Source organism: Pomacea canaliculata, linkage group LG2 (assembly GCF_003073045.1).
Source record: "Pomacea canaliculata isolate SZHN2017 linkage group LG2, ASM307304v1, whole genome shotgun sequence".
Taxonomy (NCBI): Eukaryota; Metazoa; Mollusca; class Gastropoda; order Architaenioglossa; family Ampullariidae; genus Pomacea; species Pomacea canaliculata.
In genome coordinates this window covers 36,570,538-36,591,897 of record NC_037591.1, presented here as the reverse complement: position 1 = coordinate 36,591,897, position 21,360 = coordinate 36,570,538, and the positions used below count along the sequence as shown (strand labels likewise).

Sequence of the window (21,360 nt, the reverse complement as noted above, 5' to 3'; positions counted from 1 at the left end):
CACAAAGGAAAAAATAGCGAAGAAAATGAGTGATGCCACATTTCTCAAATCGAGGTTTTTGGTAATTAGGACAAGTGAGACTAACACTACAATGCCATTGGTAACATGATCCAGTCGGTTCTTCTTCCCTTAAAATATGAGAGGTGTGTGGAGGTTGCATAAAAACATAAGTGGAATCATGTAGCATGTTGTCATAAAATATTGGGTGGTCATAATATGCCGTGAATGTAAAGCTTTTAATGCTTGAATTGTAATGAACACACAAATCAACCAACCAGTGGAACTTTCAGCAGCCATCCCATCCTACCAATGAAAAGTAATCAACTTAAACTCATGTGTTGTATGTGTAGAAATTCCTACCCAGAATGAAATATTGCAGTAAGCATAGGAAGATGTTAGAATTCCTGCTCTGTAAATGCTTGTCAGGAAAGTTCTTTTATATCATTTCCCATCCCTAACATCGATGCATGTGCAAGTACGCATATTGGCACAAATCTTTACTGAAAATTTGATGAAAAATGTAGGACCTCTACATTTGCACCTGATAACGTGTCTTCACATATGGGTACTTCTTTGATTCAAATTTCTCAGTGAAGTGCCAAGCAAAGAAAGCTTCACAAAATGTGACTTCCACTGAATCCACTGACCAGATATTCTAAAAGGGATTGAGAAGCTTTCTGTTTGTACATGTCAGAAATATACCTCCTCTATGTATAAACTGTTCTCAGCCTGGAGTTACTTTCTCTTCCTTAAGAAAACAAAAAAAGCCATCGTAAACAAATTTAAGCAAAAAGTCACAAAATTACCAGTAAAAACTGGCAACAAAGCAAATTTTCTTTATTCAAGCAATTATGATCACATTCAGAAAGATAGTCAATGGCAGCCTAAGTTAATGTAAACAAAAAAGTAAATAATTAAACAATTTTATTCTGAGTCCTGCTTGAAAGTTAATTTGTTCTCACAAAATACAAAGCTCTATAATTTCACCTGATGAATGTCGATTGTATTCAGCCAAAAGTATATCATCTAACTCTGGCCCATTGACATAAGCTCTACAAATATTTATGTAAGTTCTTTGTACATCACAGATGGGTGGGTGGGGGAAAGGAGATATGATACAATTTTTTTTTTTGCTAGGAGACTTGCATGCATGTGCAAGCTCTAAATAATTCTCAGAAATCATACAGCTGCAAAAATTGTTAAGAGCGGTGCTGTCTATGCCATATCTACTGCATGCCAGCCATACTGGGTCTCTTTCTCGCAAAAACAGAATTATCAAATGCGAAAGCAGACTAGTCTTTGTTAAAATCTGTCTACAAAGCAAAAGGGATGTCAACATGTAACATCACAATGTCACACTATCATAGGCGTCTATCTCAAGCCCCTTGCAATAACAAACCTGCTGATTTGTGTTTTGAATGGACAACCAAGCATACACACCCACAGCTTATTTTACGAAGCAATACGAAGGTATACCTTAATTTAATAACACAATGGTACACAAACACTTAGCTTTTAATTCTTATTTGCAAACATGCTGGAAATGATTACTGCAGTTAAGCAGCATCTTTGCAAGAATGCAACTGAGTCACCAACAAAGCATGTCACTGTGTAATGAGAAATTTTGTCTATAAAAGAATCTTTTACTGAAGACAGCGAATCATTAGTAAGTTCTCATTTGCAAATTGCTGCATTATCTTGCTCACTTTAAAACAGCAGGCACATTGCGTCATGGATCCAGTTGGTACATAAATGGAATCTGAATATCGTTTTTATAGACTATAACAGTTAGAACAATTCTGTGTGTAAGCTGCGAATTCTGCTGTAGTGAAGAGATTTTTTAACAAACAAAAGGAATACCAACTTTATTTTGATGGCTTCAGTGTGTAGTCTGTCCATATATTACTAATCCGTCTACAAATGAGACCACCTTTTCGTCACAACAATAGCAGCTTTTGATGTTCTTGTCAACAACCTGTTAAGAGGTTACTAATTGGTCACTGACTTAATCTTGCCAATGTCTGAGGTCTGCATATCACGACTCTGACATGAACACCATGAAGATAAGCTGTTCATGCAAGTCAGCTACCTCTAAAACGAATAAACCTCTGCTACTGAAAAGGCACTGCTACTAAAACAGGTGTTTAAGAGTCTTGAAATAGTATTAAAAAAAGTGTTGCATGAAGGTAATAAACATCAGTGTACACTTACCAGAATAACAGAACAGAGATGTGAATATAATTAAAAAAGAGGGTGAATTTATAAGTTACAGAGGACTTCTGTAAGGACTGCAGTCTTGTTCAAAAAGACAGATATGGCACCAAATAATAGGTCTCACAATTCTTAGGAATGGTATTCAAAATTCTAGATTTTATTAAGGAAGAATAAAGTTAGCAAGTCTAAAATATACTTGTCACAGTAAAATACAAGTTGTGTAAAGTCATTCAATCTTGTAGCAACACACAGTCTGAAACTACCATTTCAATATAAACACAAGAGTTCTTTTTCTCCCACTGCCCCTCCCTGGAACAAATTACTATCAAACTGTCCAGAATTCTCTGTGTTGAAATATGTCATTGTCTATTTCCCTCTTCTCACAGTCAGCTGACATGGAACAAATTACAGTATTATCAAACTGTCCAGTGTCCTCTGTGTTGAAATATATGTCATTATCTATTTCCCTGTTCTCACATTCTGCTGATATGGAAAAAGGTTTCCCATGTCTCCTTTTCCCTCCTCTCGTCAAGGTATTTTTGTGCTGCTTACCATTCCTGCAAGGAAAGGTCACCTACTAAAAAAGTATCTTGCCAACATGAACATGTAACCCTGGCATACTACACACAATCATTTTTCCTTGTTCAGAGCTTGAATAAACTCCTCAAGTTTGTCTTGTATCTGTCGAACTTTTTCTGAAATAGAAGCAAATTTACAAACTGGTATTAGTAAGGGATAAAGAAAAAGGAATAATATTAGGCAATAAACAAGCACAAAACCCATAGAGCACATCTCAGTTGTTTCTTGCTACTGCCTACATTGTACACTACATAAATTGCAGATATTTTTCAGCTCACATGCTTCACTACTTTGTTACATTCAAAAGAAAGTGTAAATGACATACTCAATTCTTCTGCCAGCTGAACACGACGACCCATCAGCAGCTTACTCAACTGTGCCTTGTCCTCCCCCATATCATCAAGAACATCTTTGATAATGCGCTCCAGTCGTCTAGCTGTAGTTTACAGAGTCAATGTGTTCATGTAAGCCATCTCTAACAAATCAAATAATCTTCACACAGAGAATCTTTACGAGAGGAAAATTTTATAAAATATCATTAAAACTTCCTTGAGGAAATTAAATGATGTTGAAAGGGTTGGTCAGAAATTCCTCTAAATCAATGCTTGACTGCTTGAATCAGAAGCAATCGTTCTCATTTTTTTTCTCTCATAATCTTTTGATCTCATAAAACCATTCTAACATCCAGGTTACAATGGAGGGGGTTAAGGGAGGTGGTGTTTTATATGGAGCCAGCAACCAAAGCTCTATCATGGCAAGCCGGCTAGCCGTGTAAACAGATGCCACATGCAGAGAGAGAACAGCATGCACGAGACAAGATCTGAACCCAGGGCAACCCTCAATGTATTGGTGACAGGTAAAGAGTGAAACCTCACAAAGACCTGCAGACTGAAGCTGTTTGGAAAGATAAGCTAAAACTCAACAACAAAACGAAAATAAACTGTGCTTACCTTCATTATTAACAACCTGTTGACGTAAAGCATTGCTAGTGACGTTTAGCATGCGCTGCAGCCTCCAGAACAGCACCACATCATGGCAGTCTAACTACAAATATCACCAGAATAGTGTCGTCAGAAAGTGTCTACAAATATCACCAGAATAGTGTTATCAAAAAGGGACTTCCAATATGTTTAACATATACATTATATATGAGAGATGCTTAAGGAACCTCTTTATCATGGTACAACTGAACACTCTCACTCCACAGCCCTGCAACTATCATTATTTCTTATCATAGGTAGTGATATTTTGTACTCACTCCAGTGTCTTGAAAGCCTCGTTGATAGTAATAGAACCCTTTCTTACACTGCTGAGCCTGCTGAAGAGCATGCTTGAAGAAGTTGTGTCGGAAGACATAGTACCAAGTCTCACGTATCTGGCATTACAGATTATAAATCTTTTGAAGATAATAACTCTAGCAAGGATGAAAAGAAGAAGTAGGGAGACACTGTTTACTTATAGTAAAATCTCAAATTAACACTGAGCAAATTGTATAAACAGATCTTTTAATATAGGTTAAAAATAAAGAAGCTCTGTATTAAGTTAAGCAAAAAGCACAAAAAACGAGACCATCAACCTTTAACAAGAAGCATTTCAAAATTGTTGACATTTGATTTTTCCCCCACCCTAAAATTGATATAGAAGCACCTACATATTCAGCATCCACTTCAATGCCCTGAGTCTGAAGGTTTTTCCTCACAGCTGTTAGCTCATCAGCGCCTAAGTGAACTTTGTTCTGGAAATATTTCACAAGTCAATCAAAATCTCAGTAAAGCTAAAAGCATGGTATGAAATGTCTAGCATATCTACTGTTAAACATAAGATCATAATAAAGTGCCAAATTTCACCTGAGATGACCCCAACATCTTCTCCAGCTCTGTCTTAACAGCACGACGGTTATGATGGTCATCTGTACAGCCCTTCCAGAGCATCCACTGGTCCCATGCACTTGGTCCAGTCATTTGCTGCAACTTGTCTTCAGCTGAAAACAGAAAATATTTGCTGAAATTTATTAGCTGAACAGACGTGAAGACATAAAACAGAAAGGAAAGGAGAGAATGAGAGCAAAACAACCAATATCACCATAATGCAAATCATCAATAGTTTCAACAATATGCAAGATAAGAGGCTCTTTTGAGTTACACAGATTTACATGCTAAGCCACAATATGTATCTATCACTTCTTGTAGGTAATGTCAAGGCTCTTCTGTTTTAAAAAATCACGTTTTTGATATGGCATGGCTAAGATTCTTATAGCACTCATTTGCTATGCATTTGTGAAAATGCTGAAAAATACAACTCACAAGAGCAAGACAATATAGAGACTACTGTGTTGCTTACAACTTTAAACAACACACTCCAAAGGCATTTTATGACTAAAGAAAACAAGCATTTCTATACCATTATGGATTCTTACTTTGCTTTAGTCTCTCTTTGAGGGTGTCTTCCATGAACTTGATGGCTGCATCCCATTGTGATTTGTCTGTTACGGATCTGTCCTCAAGGATATTAAGCTGAATCACACGCTATAGTATAGAAGCACACAAATTACAAAATTTATATCCTTTATGGAATCAAACATCTAAAATTACAAACTACATCAAGAGTTTACATTTTGCATATTCTGATATGATATGGGGTTTAGTAACACAATGACCATCCCCCTCAACTCTCACACACACTTGTCAGTTCCAGGTTTCCAATCAGAGAACAGTAACACTGCTTAGCAATCTAGCCCCAGGAATGCTTGGGAACAATTAACATCTATTAATAAATAAACAAATGCAAAACAGTTGATTAGGAAACATGTGACATTGTATGTATCTATCAGCATATGCAAGCCTAAGCCTGTAACAGGGTCAGTTTTACCAGACTGTCCTCTGCCTTGTTCTCCCACTGGTGTCTGGTCTTGCAGGTTTCAATGACAGCCATCTTCAGTTTGTCAAAGATCTCATCATCTTCACCTAGCTTCTTCTTCCCTTTTAACAGCAGCTGGGAAAACTCTTCATGAAGCGTGTCCCAGCCCACCTGCCAAAAGGGTAAAAAAAAAAAAGTAAATATATCATTAACCAGCTTATGCAAATATTGACAGTTTAGCGAATGTATTCAAACAATGCAGGTTTTCCAAAATATTAAAGGTATGATGCCCATATACATGCACCCAAATATTTTTGTCTGAAATATGACATAAAGTGAAAACAAACTACAAGTACTGTCAAGGCAGGCTACTATAGAGAAAAGAGGATTACTAGGCTGGTGGTTAGCATGTGTGATTGTGCAGCAGAATGTTATTGGCTCAAGAGCGGTTCAGGCCTCTGGATGGAAAACTCCACTTGCCCACCCAGCAGCTGCCCAGCAGGAATGGATCAGTATCAGGGAAAGTAAACATGCAGGAAGGAGAACCCTGTCTTTTACATGCTAAGCCTAACACATAGTGCATTATATAAATTCAGTGCCTCAAGACTATAAGGTTTACCTCAACACATTTCTTTGGAAGCTGAACATCTGCCCATTGCTTCAACTTTATGTCTACAGTTGTATTGAATGTCCTGAAATCATTATAGGGAATTATACACTTTCACAAATAATCATGGACTACAGTTTAGCACTCTATAAGAATACTGACATCTAACATATAAACTCTCTTTTTTGTCCTCTCAAATTAGTAGAAAACAGTTACCCAGAATTCTCAGCTTGGGCAGCAGGCAAGTAGATGTTCTCTATGACATATGCTGCATTTTTTTCCCACAGCTTCTTGATGAATGCCTCCTCCCTAACAATAAGTAAACAGATATATAAAGCTGAGCAATTTGTTCCTGTTTTAATCTGAAGAAAAATATCTTCACAAAGAAAGGATTTATTCACAGTCACACAAAGAGCAATGATTGCAAATTCAGCTGCTGGTAATGGAGATGATTAGTCTCCTCTACTAAAATTCCCTTGTGTCCTGTTACTGCTTGATATCCACACTACAGTGACCACAACTGACAATTTTGTAGTTAAGTGCAACTATACAAGGGTAGGTGTTTTGAGTTTGATTCCTTTGCTGACACATTTAGATAAGTGAATCACAACTATTACTTTTGGACTTCAGAGACAAGATACTATAAAAACTTTATGAAACTGCTTGAAATATTGGATCTGAATAAATCAGGTATAAAATATACCTGAAAGCTTTACCTTGAGGGCAGAACTACAAAAAAAATGTTCTTACCACTGTTTGGGTGTAACCTGACTGAGATTGACCACTTCATCCAATATCTCTCCCCTTGCTTTCTCGAACAGTTCATCCTGTCCAGTGACAATGATATTGACAATATTGTTTATTTTGACAGGCCTGTACCCACAAGCAGCATCAGAGGCAATGGGGATGAGAAACAGTAGTATAAACAGAAATAAGGATCGAGAACAAGTAAATAAGCTTTGTCAACTTACACAGTGTGAGCAATCACACAGACAGAAATGCAATATGTAAATAAAAAACCTGTATTATTATGTAATAATAATAATTGTATCTTGTAGGTGGATGCGACCTCAACACACCAAAACCGGGAGAGGTGTTGTTGCGGCCCTATGCTCCTCAAGGAGTAACAAGGACTAAACTAACATGTGATCCATTTCACAAGCACATACTGTCATTCATCACCTGCTGTAGTGCTGTCTTAGTCAAATGATTCTCACAACAGGCTGACTGAAATTATTCAAGTAGATTTTGTCTAGAGAAATGGTTCAAAAGCTGGAACACCACAACGTGTTTAAGTACTTTGGACACAAAAGGCAGATTGCGAAAAGGGTGATAGTTTTTGAGGTTATAAGTGTTGAGAGTTGGCCTCTTAAGAAGCGAAGTGACAACAGCAATTTGATCCACAATCCAAAATAAATCCCTGCTTAATGAACAAATTCAATTGGTGACCCCAACACATCTATGGCAGCATAATAAAAACTGCAGCCATTAAAAAAAGAAACAAAAAAACGCAATTCACAAATCTGGTGCACGTATGTATGAGATCAGCAGTTTTCAATGCTTTATACAGAAAACATGCAACACTACGCATAGTAGTGAACAAACCAGGTAACACAATGACTGCAATCAAAAGCAGTTGACTCCTCTCTCACGTAACAACTACCCTCCTTACAAACAGATCAGAGGAGACAAAAGAGTTAGTGCTTACCCGGTCAAGTTCCCGAACATGGGGAAAAGTATTCTTCCATTCGGTTTCCAAGTTGAATCTAGTGGCTGAAAAAGTAAATTCAAAAAGAACATGCTACTGATAATCTTAATATGATTTGTTTTGGTAATTTCTTTCACTTAGAAGAAGAAACGATCATGTTAGCTATTTAAATTAGCAAACATGATGTTACAAGAGTTATGTCATCAAAAGGGGACAAACAAGAGAGGTAGCCCAAGGATTATGACTACTTAACAAGGCATGCCAGAAATTCTACCACATAACTTAGTACTTCCTGATTTAGCATAGTGATGACATGCAGAATGATTCCTAGGGACCAAGGCTCAATGAAGCACATCTAAAATGGTGTTAAGGTCTATCCAACATATGAATGTTTTAACAGGCACCATAATATCTAGTTGGTGTGCATATAATTGGCTCATATAAACTCACATCACATGCACCTAACCATACATGCATCCCTATTCTTCTCAAAATAGGGAAGCCCAGACTGGATACCTTTAAAAGCATCAGCTTGCTGTTCCACAGACTCCCGCACCATTTTCCAAAATGTTTCCGAAACAGCCATGCTCAAGTTTTGAGTCGTCATTTGTGTGGGTTTTAAAACACCATCCCTGCACCATCCATAGACCACCTACTGTAAGTTACTCAAGAAGAAAATCTATGGCATACAGTAAAACAGTTGTCCCTCCTTGCTGATGATTCTATGCCTACTAATTCTTTGTTGAAAAAGAGACAAAATATTGACAGGACAACTTTTTAACCACTTGGCTTAATAAAAACTCACAAGGGACTAGAATCTAATTATCGTACAGAGGACAAAGAGACAAAAGTATAACCCCAAACACTTACTTGAAAAGGCGTGATTTTCTGAAAAAACTATCTTCATATTCTTTTATGCTTTGGATGCTGTCATTGGTGTTTCCTATTTCAAAATAAAAAAAAAATCCATAGACATCTTCTGTCCAGGAATTCTTACCCACAACCTGTTTATTCTTAGTATTACTCACTAATGTAACAGCATAAGACTGGCTACTGTTTATAGCAGATTTGTTTGCGCAAGAGGAAAAGAGAGTGTCTGTGGAGATGATGAGGGAAGTGGGGGGGGGAGGTGGAGGAATTCTTGCTGCAGTCAATAAGTTTTTATCATTTATAGATGCTCCTGGCAGACAGCAGTATTGTTAGTAGGAAAAAAGTTTAAAACAACTCAGAACATGAAAAAACAGATTACCTCGACCTGTGACAACAGCAAAATAACCTAGAGCTTTCATTGGGAATAGCTGGCCCTCCAATATAGATTTTATCTGAAAATGGGAAGAAGAGAATTCAGGATTTCTAGTGGATTCCTAAACTGCAATAAATAATCAGAACATTTATAAGCACATCAAACGAACACATACATATGCAGAGATTTGTAAAATCTGTAAATGCAATCAAGCTGGAGACTTTCTCTCAAACATACTTTCACAATGAATGGGCTCAGGAATGAGATGGCCAAAATATTTAGAGAGAAAAAGAGGGGGGAAAAAAGGGCTAAGAGACTGTGATGCAAGGAAAATAATAACACAGGCTGGAAGGCAAGAGCATGTACCCTGTCAGGATTGTAAAGGTTGCTCTCAGCTAAATCCACTTTGGTTAAGACAAAGATGGTGCGCTTGCCACTTGGGTCCATCTGACTGACCAGGTCTGTTACATTGCTGCGCTCTGCATCCAGAGATCCATCTGCACCATGAAAAAACACTCCTTTAAGTTCTCCAAGAATACATTTACCACCAAGGCTCTAAAAGAAAGTAAAATTGTTAAAGTTAACAGTAGTATACATATTAAGAGCCTCAGATAGCCTTATGCAGCTGGTACTTGTGACAATGCATATGCAAAGAATTTTCACCATCATAAACTTTTGAAGACCACATAAAAAGCAATATAGCTGGGGAATATACCATGGAACATAAAGAATTATCCCCCTGAGAATTATCAACACAAAATGGCCTTCTGGTGCCTTACTAATCCATCTCACAAAGTAAGCAATACCAAAGAAGACAGCCATGAGGTCAAAAGCTCCTAGAACCGAATCATTATCCCCTGGCCTGCATTAACTATAGGGCATTTGTGGTTGCGGTTTTACAGTCCATATTTGTGTTGAAAATCTACTCATTTTCTCCTTAAATACCTCAAAAGATCAGAACACAGACCCTGAATACAAAGGATAATGGCATTAGGATTCTCCATGTACGTAGAGAGGATGTTCTTGATTGATTCCTTTGTGTCTGGAGCCATAGTATTTGTCACTGTCTATACGACATTAAGAAAACATTGAGTTATACCATGTACTTATATGCTTTATTATCTTTATTAATGTGCAACATTATCTGAAGTTTTCAATATTTGAGAAATTCGAAAAGAAGATCTAATACATGAAACATTTAAAAATAAACAACAATAAAAAAGAGTAATACCAATTATAAGTAACCTTGTAAGACTATAAAAACATTGCATTAAAATTTGCAGAAATCACCAAAATTGGCATTCTAGAGAAGTTAGATTAATAACACTTTTAAATACAGCTCATTCTGTTAAGTAACTATTAACAAAGGATTAAAAATAACTTAACATAGGGGCTCTTATACTTTAATAACTTTATCAACTATTACCGAAATGACACCAGGGAGGTCCACCAGCACCATTCTCTGCAAGCCTGGGCCCTTCACCGACATGGAAATACACTGCAAAACACACACACATATATATATATTCACACATACAAACAGCACAAATAATGCACTCTGCGAAACACACCACACGTCCTGGAAAGTGAAATATATTGCAGCACAGAAAAAGACTGAAATTTTTGCACACTTCCCCCAAAAAACAAAGACTAACAGGGTTAAACACCTAGCTGCACAGCCTCAATGGTGTAACTTTTACTCTACATCTTGATAATGTAATTTGTCAGATTCAGTGCAAATATGCAAATATTAATAGCTAAAAAATTATGATTACACACAAAAAAATAATCCCATGAATCTGTTTCAAATGACAAGAGTAATGAGTGCTAGACTGAAAAAGGATCAAATAAGCCTGCTTATTGTACAAGTCTTATGTGTTCTCAGTTAATTTCATTATCAATTTGGCATTTGATATACCAGGCTCTACAGAGGATAAAGGCCTATGCGATGAACCAATAAACCAATTTTTAATATTGTTTTTACACTTATTATTAAATGGGAAATTATGCCACTGCACATACATCTACACTGTCTTTTCCTTTTTTACATACAACCACAGTTTGCCTTTCTGAGTCATTTATACAGATCTGCACAAGCACATGCCGTAAATAACTTCACCTCTCAAATTATTCTCTATCCAAAATATAAAATCATTTTTTTACGGTAAAGGTTATGGGAATTACTGTTGGAGTGTCTGAGTGATCATAATGAAAGGATCAGAGATAACAACAGGAATAGAATATGTTTATCTTTTCACCTCAGAACTGACAGTCTGCCCTTCCTGCACGCTAGCTTTCATGCGCAACTCCACTTCTCGGCGCAAAGCTGCAAGCTGCAAAAGGTTCACAACTCAGTACAGCATGTTTCATGCAGGTGTATCGACTTTATAAGCTGACTAACATGTGCACTCGTTCTACAAGATAGAAGTCAAAAAGTCATTGCGCACAAGGTGCTCATCGTGCAAAGACCCGAACATTTTACTCCTTTTTCTTGTCATATTCTTTTATCCTTATTCTGCCCCCTCCCCACACCTTACCCCCACCAAAAAAAAAAAAAAAGTAGGAATGACCAATCTTAAATACATGTTCAGATGCATTCATTTGAACAAGAAATCAAAGTATGAAAACGTTTTGCAACCTCAATATTTATAGCTGGTTTTTAGTTTTAAGTCAGGAACTGAAACCATATCATGGCAAACTAGTCAGGCCCACTAACAAACGCACTGTTCTAAAACAATTTGCAAAAGCAAGAACGGAATATGAACTCCCCAACTCGCAATCTTTATTGTCTAGTTGACATGCAATTTACTACTGCACCACCAAACCGCCATCACTATAGATGATGTATGACAGACGAAGGAAAATAATGAAGAAGATAACAAATTATGGTAAAATCATAAAGGAAAGAAAATGAACAAAACCGATGATTAAAGACAATCAAAAAGTAAATCCTTACATCTGAATCCTTGGTAAGATCAAACTCTCGGTTACTATCCCGAAAACTGGCAATATGATATGGACCCTCACTCAGAGTCACCATTACAGGGGATCTTGTCATCATTTCCCCTGAACCTCTGTCAACATGGTAAAAATCACATACACTTAAGAAGTATATTCTCACCAAGTCCAAAATCTCTCAAATGCTCATTTGGCATTTCAGGATTTACATTCAAATTGCATTTTTACTAAAATGGCTCAGTCCAACAAGATGAGTGAAACATTTGTGGTGAGAAAAGGAAAAGTAGAGTGAAGTCAGAGTAAGTAAAATGAGCTGCTTATAAAGATCAAGTGGAAAAAAAAGTGAAGGCTTGATGAATATTATGATGACAGTGACAAGGACAATGATTAAGTTTGATTGATTAATGATTAATTCCAGCAGGCAATTGTGCTCGGGAAGTATGATCAGTTACAAAAAAGTTTATTAATTCCAGTGGGCAATTATATTCAGGAAGTGTGATCAGTTACAAATATAGGCAAAGCAAGTGCTAATTACAGGGTAAAGAAAGGACAAGATGAGGATAAGGTTGTTCACCATAGGAAACTTAAAAATATGCAGTCCCACATCTAAAACTTTTTTAAGACACATCTACATCATCACATACCCATGCACCCATACACAACTGATAATTCATCTCTGGTTGAGCAGCTGGGATGCTATGAGAACATGCTGTTTATCTGAGCTCAATAAAACTCAGTCTCCTGCTCAGTCTCAAAATGCAGGATGACTTTCTGAAAATTTGTAATCACAAACAGAAGCTAAATCCTGCTGCCTGACACCGATTACCTTAAAACATATACTGACAATGCTGTTCATACTGTCTTATTATGGAAAGACAGATTATAGAACCAGCATACAAAAAATGAGGAAAGACTTACAATGAATGTGATAAAAATGGTTCAAAACTACTTTGCTGACTGAAAAACAGTTCAGCTCTTTGCTGGCCATGTTTAACAATGTGGTCAGTGTTTACATCCCATTTAAGCTGGCAATCAGAAATGTATAACTGCCTAGGTACCTGAACAGAAGGTGTCAACAGCCTCAACAGGTTTATTGTGCATTACACTGAAAACAAGGGCACCATTTTTTATTTTTCTGAAGTCTATGCTCATTACTTTTGTCTTATCTACATTTATTTCCAGAAAGTTCACACCAATGTACAAAATTTGGTAATGCTATGATCTTGCTTATCCCCCTGCAACAAGGTTAACAATGTGGTATCATCTGAGAACTTACAATATAGCTATTCTTCTCAGTACTTCTGCAGCTGTCTGTGTACACAATATACAACAGGTGTGACAGACAACAGCCATGGGGGGATCCAGTGTTTGTAATAACAATATCAGAATATCAAAAATTCCTTTGCATACTGACCTTGGGAATATCCTAGCTTGGGCGATCATCTCCAGCACACTGGTTTTTCCTGAGCTTTGGTCTCCCACCACCACAACCTTTAATTTCAATTACAAACTTCTGGTGAGAAATCGCAGATGATCATGTAAGTCCAATTTCAGAATTGTCAGAATGTAAAAAATTAAAAAATCAAGAGTAATTTACAAATGCTATATGACCAAAACACCCACTAACTATAAATGTAAGTTTATGTTGGATTCTAAGTTATAACAGAGAATTCCCACCATGAACAAATAAAATAAAAATAATTACTAGAGAAACTGATTTCGAGAAGCAGCCAAGCTATGGCAGCAGGAACTTACTCTTGGCAAGTTGTCCTGCGTGTTGTAACTTGAATCGAAATGAGCCAGCTCATCAAGCACCTCAGAGTACATGTCAATTAAACTCTTCTAAAAACAAACAAGAGTTATCACCTGATGTGATGCATTTTCATACTAATGAAAAGTAATTAAAAAATAAAAAAACAAGGTGCATAACACTGTTAGCTAATACTGTCTATTTCAGAAAATATTTTTGTTGCTAACAAATATAAAAATATAACTATACAAGAAAACATCCAAGAAAGCAGCAAAATTCAGTTCTTTACCCTTTTTATTCATTTAGCTTATTTCTTAATATTCCTTTCACAACTGTTTCTCATTTCTTATAGGTTTTTTAAATCTTCTTTTCTTGCAAAAAGAGCTTAAAAAAAATTTACAACTCTAAAGACTGGCCCATCTAAACTACTGCATTTAACCCCCAATTCTGCTCAGTTTTAAATCCTGCACTGATATTACAGACACCACATTTTATCTAACAATTGTTAGGATCATGACGACAAGATCAGCTCATCCTGTGCAACTTTGTGAGTACCATTCATTGTTTATTGGTATTATTGCTATTAATGTAATGCATTGCAAGGTCTGTATCTTCTAACATCCTTTCCTGCTTCTGTGGACGTAAGTGCATTAACACAATTAAATCATGTTATGACTTCCTTCCATAAACAAATAAATGTTTGACAGCAAGTGGACTGCATGAGCACTTTTATGCTTGTAAAGGGAGGACTAAATCATTTGTAACGAAGCCTTGATTTCAGGGTTAAGCAAACTGAGATGGGCATGGTAAATAAAAGACTCCAGGCATTCATTTTTACTTTAAGCACATATTAAAAATAAGAAAATCATGGTTTTTAGAATGAACAGGCAATCAAGCTGCTCAATCAAGGAAATCTTCACCAAAAGATTTGTCATTAGTGTAGATGTCTAATGACAAACTTTGTCTTAGATATAAGACATCCAGCATTACCATGAACTAAACACTGGCAATACCAAAGATACCACTAAGCCCAAAAGAAGCCAGCCAAAGAAGGGAAGGTTCTTTAATAACAGCTAAAGCAAAATTAAATAACTGACATGAACAGACTGAGCCACTATACCTTCATGACCCGACGTTTTCCTGTTCTTTGTTCTCGCAGGATGAGCTGTTTTCGTAGTTCTCTGTTATCCTTCTCCAGTCTTTCTATTTCTTTCTGGTAGCGCATCTGCAATGGAAAACACCAGTTCAAGGTCACATTAACTGCTTGTTTTTATGCAACATGCGTGACCACAGCAAAAATACAAACACCAATAACAGAAATATAAATGTAGTGCATACCTGAATTTCCATCATTTCCTGTTGCACCTGCTCCAGTCTTCTTTTGTCATCAGACTGAAAAAGGCCCATAAGTTAAAATCAACAGCAGATCAGAACAAGCTCCTCAATTTCAGTTAAACTCTCCAGCATTTCAACCCTAATATCGCTGACAAAAACAAAGATCAATCAACTGTCAGATTCCCCAGAACATCTACACCGTCAAGAATGTCAACAATAAGAATCCACTACCATTTTTGTTTTGTATGTAAAATTCTTGATGAAACCTAAATGAAGAATTATGTTGAATATTTAAATGCATTTTAGTTTGCAGATATCAAACAGGAATCAAAATAGACATATGACCTAAGAAGTATGATCATTCTGGTTGAACTAAAGATTAATACTAACAGTTATGGTGAATGTGCTTTAAAACATTTTCTTTTGTTTATGCTTAAGATAGCACATCAAACACAATAAAATCCATTTAAAAAGTTACTTTTAAAAAAGGAAAGTTGTTCTAGAAAAGCATCTGGCTGCAAGTAACAGAGGATCTTGACGGCAAAGAGAGAGCAAAGAACACACACCGGCTTCTTATTGTTAGGTTTTTCATCGGGACTTGTCATGGCAATCCCCACTTCAGGGGCTGTAAAACCCATAGTCAGGTCTGCATCTACAGTGAAGAAACACTCCAGACTGTTATATGAAAGGAAACACTTTCCTGTTTTCTGTTACTTGAAGAATCAATATACATATGGACTAATGTTCCACATTAACAAAGCAATACTGAAACCTTTAAATTTTAACTTTTATGATAAAATAGCATGTCACAAAAAGACCACAAATTTTGGCAAACACTGTAGGACAGGAAAATAAGCAAAACTGCTTTTCAACTCAATCTCCAATTCTCCAGACAAGGATCTCATGGTTCATTCAGACACTATGTTCCTCTATAACCTTCACAGCCAGCTAGTTATTTGCTGCCGCCTGCATCATCTCCCCACCCTTCAGAGGGCAAAGATCAGCCACTTGAACATCCTCATCTCAGAAAACAAATGGTAGCCAAGATTTGTAAAGCCAGCAGCACATGAGCTAAACACAACAAGCTACCATAAATCTAATTGAGTGCTAAATTCTCATGATTTTAAAACAGAATAGAATGTATTTAAAAAGAATGAAAGTTTGATGGAAAAAATTCTAAAAACATAAATATAAGTCATGAGATTTCAACAGCATAGTTAAAAATGCCTGCCATGTTTCTCGAATTTCTTTTATAAGCAAACAGTAAAATAGGATAAAACTAATATAGTGGTATAGGACACTTAGGGGAAGGAGAGTCTACAAGAAACCACAAATTTTGAAATACCTTTACTACTCTCCTTCTCATATTTCTGATAAGACTTCTCCTTCACTGCAATTAAAAAATAAAATGGAAATCGAACATGGAATGAAATGAAAATTAACATCTCAGCTGCCCAGGCCAGGAATTTCACTGAAAAGCGATGAGATAAAGAAGAAAATATCGAATTGCTTGCAAGAAATATTAAACAAAACCCACCACTATATCAAACAACTCATACAATATATAAACAGAAACAAACACAAGCTCAAACTTCTAAAAGAAATTATGTCTTCATAGGATTTTGCTTCTTAAATGATTTTTATAACTTTTTGGTAAATCTTCATATTGATGTTCTATCTTACTTTCATAACAGAACAGTTTTTAAAGCTTCATAATTTTAATGCTGATTTTTTGTCCCACAAAAAAAGACAAACTTCATTCACCTCAGGTGTATATTCACAAGCAAAGAGTCTAATGCCAAAAAGAGTAAAAATGCGAACAAAAACAAAAAGAAATGAAAGTGAACATAAAAAAAAACTCAAAGAAACACCATGTTGTCCTGAATCCAGCAACAGGTCTACACACCTTGGATGGGAATACTGGCTGTGCGATGAAGCATCGCAGGTTGACCCATTCCTGTTTGCGAAGGAAAGGAAAGCACAATACCAAGCAGTAGGTGAGTTTTTTGGAAAGCTTGATTTCATACAGTGTGTAATGTCCTAGCACAAGCATAGAAAGTTCTGTGCACAACTACCAGACTGAACAGCAACTACCCATGAGCAAAAGACCACCATAAACAGTAACAAACAAGTAATGTAAATCAGTATGATGACCATCATCACATAAAAATATACAAACAGCTGAAAACAAATCCTGATGCCAATGAAAACCTTTAGAACTCATCTACATTATGAGATTTCACTAGAGATGTTACTTCTGTACTTTTTGGGGTGAGGGGAAGGGATAGGTAGCAAATATGTGGTGCTTGCAAAGTGCCTGATTAAGTACTGAATGTTAACTCACATACTTTTTCTCTCACACAACATTGCATATAATTTATAAAAGTTAGTATTATATATGTTACTGAGGTGTAACACAGAAGACATTAATAACAACCAAGTTAAGCATATGCAATGCAGTCTCCAAAAAAGATAAAGTATAGCACACAGTGATGTGATAAGAACATGTTACGATATTTTAGTTGTAACCAAAAAACAGTTCATGCTATGCAGCTGGTAATGGAAATTTTCTGCTCTTGCTAGAAACTTTTTTTAATGACTATGCAGACCTTATCGTTTGATATATATATATATAAATCACTTAAACTACTTGCAAAATCAGATAGAGTATACGACAAAGAAAGTTTAGAGAAATAAGCATGTCAAAAAATAATTCCACAAAGTGGATATTTATCCACACATAAAAACAAGCTAACCAAAGGATACCAGACATCAAAGGCAATGTTAAACAAGGGAAGCAATTTACCAGGAAACAATGCCTTTAACACTTCTTGACCCTTTGTTTTTTAAAACAACTTTCAACTCTGTGCATTATACTACATGCAAGATGATTGGATATTGTGCAAAATCAATGCTTCAGTCTTAAGAAATCCTTCATTAAAACAAAGGAAATTTTCTGGAGGGTTATTAACCCCACCATTTTCAGCACATTTTCCTGTCACACTACTAAAATAGGAAATAAAGTAAGTATCACTACACCATAATGTCTGGTTGCCATTGGTTAGGTTGCAATCTATCTTGGGAAAACAAACCTTCTGTCAACATGGAAAAACTGCCACGAGTATCTGCAAGCCATGTGTTCATATCTTGCAAGTGACTTTTCAACCATCCCTGAAAAATATTATGGGTTAAAAATTGATTTGTCAGAGAACAATGGGCTTTATGAAGAAATAACAGCTTGAAAACAAAAGACAGGAAAAGCTCCTATAATGTAGATAAATCTTTTCCAAAGGATTCTACTGTCTAACCAACAACCAAAGAAAAAAAAAAAAAGAAAACACTCTGCCTTCTGTAGAAATTACTTTTCTATCTTTGTGATAATAATACAATTTTAATGCACTGTATCAAAACAAAGGCTCAAAGCAAACTGAATCTGAAGTTGTTCAAGACACAACCAAAACAATCTGAAGCATTTAATAATAATGAATAATAATAATAAACACACAACTTAGATAGTGAATGATCATGCTCATGAAGGAACATTCTCTTAGCACTTGCATACAATGAACAGAAGGATGAACAGCAGCACCTTAACTGTACTTGAGCACTAATGTGTCTCTTGAGCACATTAATAAACAAATCAAAATAAAATCAGCAATGATATCGCCTTTAAAAAAAAAATTGGCAAAACATATTTATCTCCAATTATTAAACACATAAATTATCAAGCAAAAACAATGAAAAATCAAATAAAAGAAAAATAATTGAAACTAGTGAAAGGAAGATTTACAAAAGCAATGAAGGAAATGGACAGACTATTTACCAACACACCTTCTGAGGCATGCTTTCTTGTACTCTGGACATCAGCTTGCCAAAGGAAGCTGATACTTTTCCCAGAGTATCAGACTCTGGCAAGTACTCATTTAGCCACCCAAGGTCTGGGATATACTGTTTTAACTCATCAATTTTCTGAAACAAGGGTATGGTTATATATATATATAACATGCAATTTGTGAAGGAAGGTAACAGAATTTTCTGTGTTGTGTATTTTGCAGACAGTTAATATTCTTTGTGTGTTTCCTTGTAAATTAGATAAAGTTCATATACACAAGCAAGAATAATGACGATAATGATTTTGTTAATAGTATTAATGTGGATTTCAATAGCACCTTTTCCCATCATCAAGGAAGGATCAAAGCTTTAAAAACATACATAACAATAACAACATAATAAAAATGTGCAAGTTTTAATGGAGAACAAATTAAACTTTAATGAAGATTTTTGCAGATATCTCAACAGCATAGTAATGTCATTAAAGTTCGATAAAAGTAAACTACAGGTCTCTTTCATAAGATACATTGTAAAACATGCCAGTTTTAAGACAACAAAAATAAGACTAACAAATTTTGTACAGTGGTGCAAAAAGATTTTTTGTAAGAAATAATTATCCTTCCTATTAAATTAATGAAAAACATCTAAAGTTTGTTATTTTAATACATTTTTTCCATATTTAGGGTAACAATTTTAATATTCTCTCGTGAAAGGAGTTAGTAGATTTTAATTAAGATGAGTTGTTAGGCCTGTGACAGTTCTACAGCTAGAAGATTTTATCTATTTACACATTCAGAACTGAAATCTTCAAAGATGTCCTTTAAAATAAGAGTTACATTAATGTCTGCTACAGGAACAGAAAACTTAATTTCTTCTAAACTCAACACACACATTTATAACCAATTACCTGACTTGCCGCCATACCACCTCCAACTGCTCCACCCAAAAGTAGATAACGTATTTTCAGCAATCGTCGTAAACCACTCAATATTCGAACTCCCGAGAGCTGTCGGCCTTTGACTGGTACTAGTAAAGCACATTTTAGTAGGTGTTTGTTTCCAGCTGATGGGGTTCGGATGCGAAAAATAGTGTAATATCTTGCACTTTGTATATTACTTAAATGAAGTCGCATCAGCTGTGACTGAGACAGTCTATTTTGTGAGATAAGAACAGCATACTCTCCAACACCTTGTCTTGATGATACAGATAAATGTCTTTCTGAGTTGGCCAACCGACTTCCCACAATCAAAGTTGTCTTTCGTAAGCAATTGCCACAGTATGGGCTGCAAAATAAACATTAAAAATATATAACTCCACAAATAAAGAACTATGGTGTATCTCACTGAGGAACATAAATTAAACATTCATGCAGATCCTTCTGATTTATGCATCTCAACTGACTGCATACCAATGTGTCACTAAAATTTGATATAAGAAACAGGTTCCCTTTAACAGGTCACATTGTCAAATATGTGAGTTTGGTGACAAAAATGTAATAAAGCTATCTAAATATGTAGTCACTGTAAACTCAGTCTTCTAATACGTATAGAAGATGGATGATAACAGAACTAAGTACTAGCCAGTGATAATTGTGTTATCTGTTAATAAATTATACAGTGCTAACATCTTGATCCCATTTCATCTCATTATTCTGCTATTAGAATAATGAATATTTACATTGTAATTTTTTTATAAGGTGTATGCTTCCCAAACATGTCTGTGCATTGCAAGCTAAGCTTGAGAACAGTCATAGGAATAAAGATGATGATAATAAAATAGCAGAAGTTCAATGTCAGCCGGCATGACCCGTTTAACTTTCATTTCTGCAACCCCGTGAAAGATAAAATGTAATCGATCGTGTCGAAAATGAAAATTGGTATTTACCCAAATCGTCCGTTTGCTAAAGTTTTCAGCATTTTGTTTTACTTCTTCATCACTACAGTTTTAAGTCTCATGCTGCAGTGTGTAGTCAATCAAGTCTCTCCGGAGCTGCTTTGGCGTCTGACGAAAGTCTCCTGCGTAGATATAGAAATACTAGCCAGAGTTTCGTATTGTTATTTATTTTATTATTACTTTCAAATATGTCAGTTTAGCAACAACATATATATATTTCACACTGAAAGATTCTCAGATCTGTGGATATTTAATGATTATTTTTTTAAACATCGACTAGGGGTTGAGGACTTGCGAGGAATTATTTGAGCGAGTTTAGGTTCTCAGTGATTCCAGACAGTAAATTAAGGTACTGAAGTACGAATTTTTTTTTATTTTATTAATAA

General features: G+C 35.7%; 1 protein-coding gene across 4 annotated transcripts; it reads right to left on the bottom strand.

Moving 5' to 3' along the window:
- Positions 1-802: 802 nt before the first annotated feature.
- Positions 803-21,320, bottom strand: LOC112556206 (dynamin-like 120 kDa protein, mitochondrial). 4 transcript variants are annotated; one of them, XM_025224993.1, is made up of 31 exons: positions 20,966-21,320; positions 19,989-20,364; positions 19,082-19,219; positions 18,343-18,421; positions 17,157-17,207; positions 16,596-16,640; positions 15,817-15,902; positions 15,254-15,307; positions 15,036-15,140; positions 13,921-14,007; positions 13,580-13,656; positions 12,164-12,281; positions 11,466-11,540; positions 10,634-10,705; positions 10,175-10,274; positions 9,574-9,704; positions 9,214-9,286; positions 8,835-8,907; positions 8,481-8,596; positions 7,965-8,029; positions 7,007-7,083; positions 6,473-6,565; positions 6,269-6,341; positions 5,662-5,820; positions 5,210-5,318; positions 4,641-4,774; positions 4,445-4,528; positions 4,052-4,168; positions 3,744-3,837; positions 3,119-3,229; positions 803-2,909 (listed from the first exon to the last, which is right to left on the bottom strand). In XM_025224993.1, the coding sequence occupies exons 1-31, from the start codon at positions 20,995-20,997 to the stop codon at positions 2,845-2,847; spliced, it is 3,069 nt and encodes a 1,022-aa protein (XP_025080778.1). In that variant the 5' UTR covers positions 20,998-21,320; the 3' UTR covers positions 803-2,844. The 4 variants fall into 4 exon arrangements, with proteins under 4 accessions (XP_025080778.1, XP_025080779.1, XP_025080780.1 ...); XM_025224994.1 differs by lacking the exon at positions 16,596-16,640; XM_025224995.1 differs by lacking the exon at positions 17,157-17,207.
- Positions 21,321-21,360: the final 40 nt, after the last annotated feature.

Excerpts from the sequence above, each read along its gene's own strand:
- LOC112556206 (XM_025224993.1), bottom strand. The coding sequence starts at position 20,997 with ATGCTGAAAACTTTAGCAAACGGACGATTTGG. Across the intron at positions 20,365-20,965 it reads TTAGCAAACGGACGATTTGG|CCCATACTGTGGCAATTGCT; the intron begins GTAAATACCAAT and ends TTTATTTTGCAG. Across the intron at positions 17,208-18,342 it reads TTTTTCCATGTTGACAGAAG|GAATGGGTCAACCTGCGATG; the intron begins GTTTGTTTTCCC and ends CTTCGCAAACAG.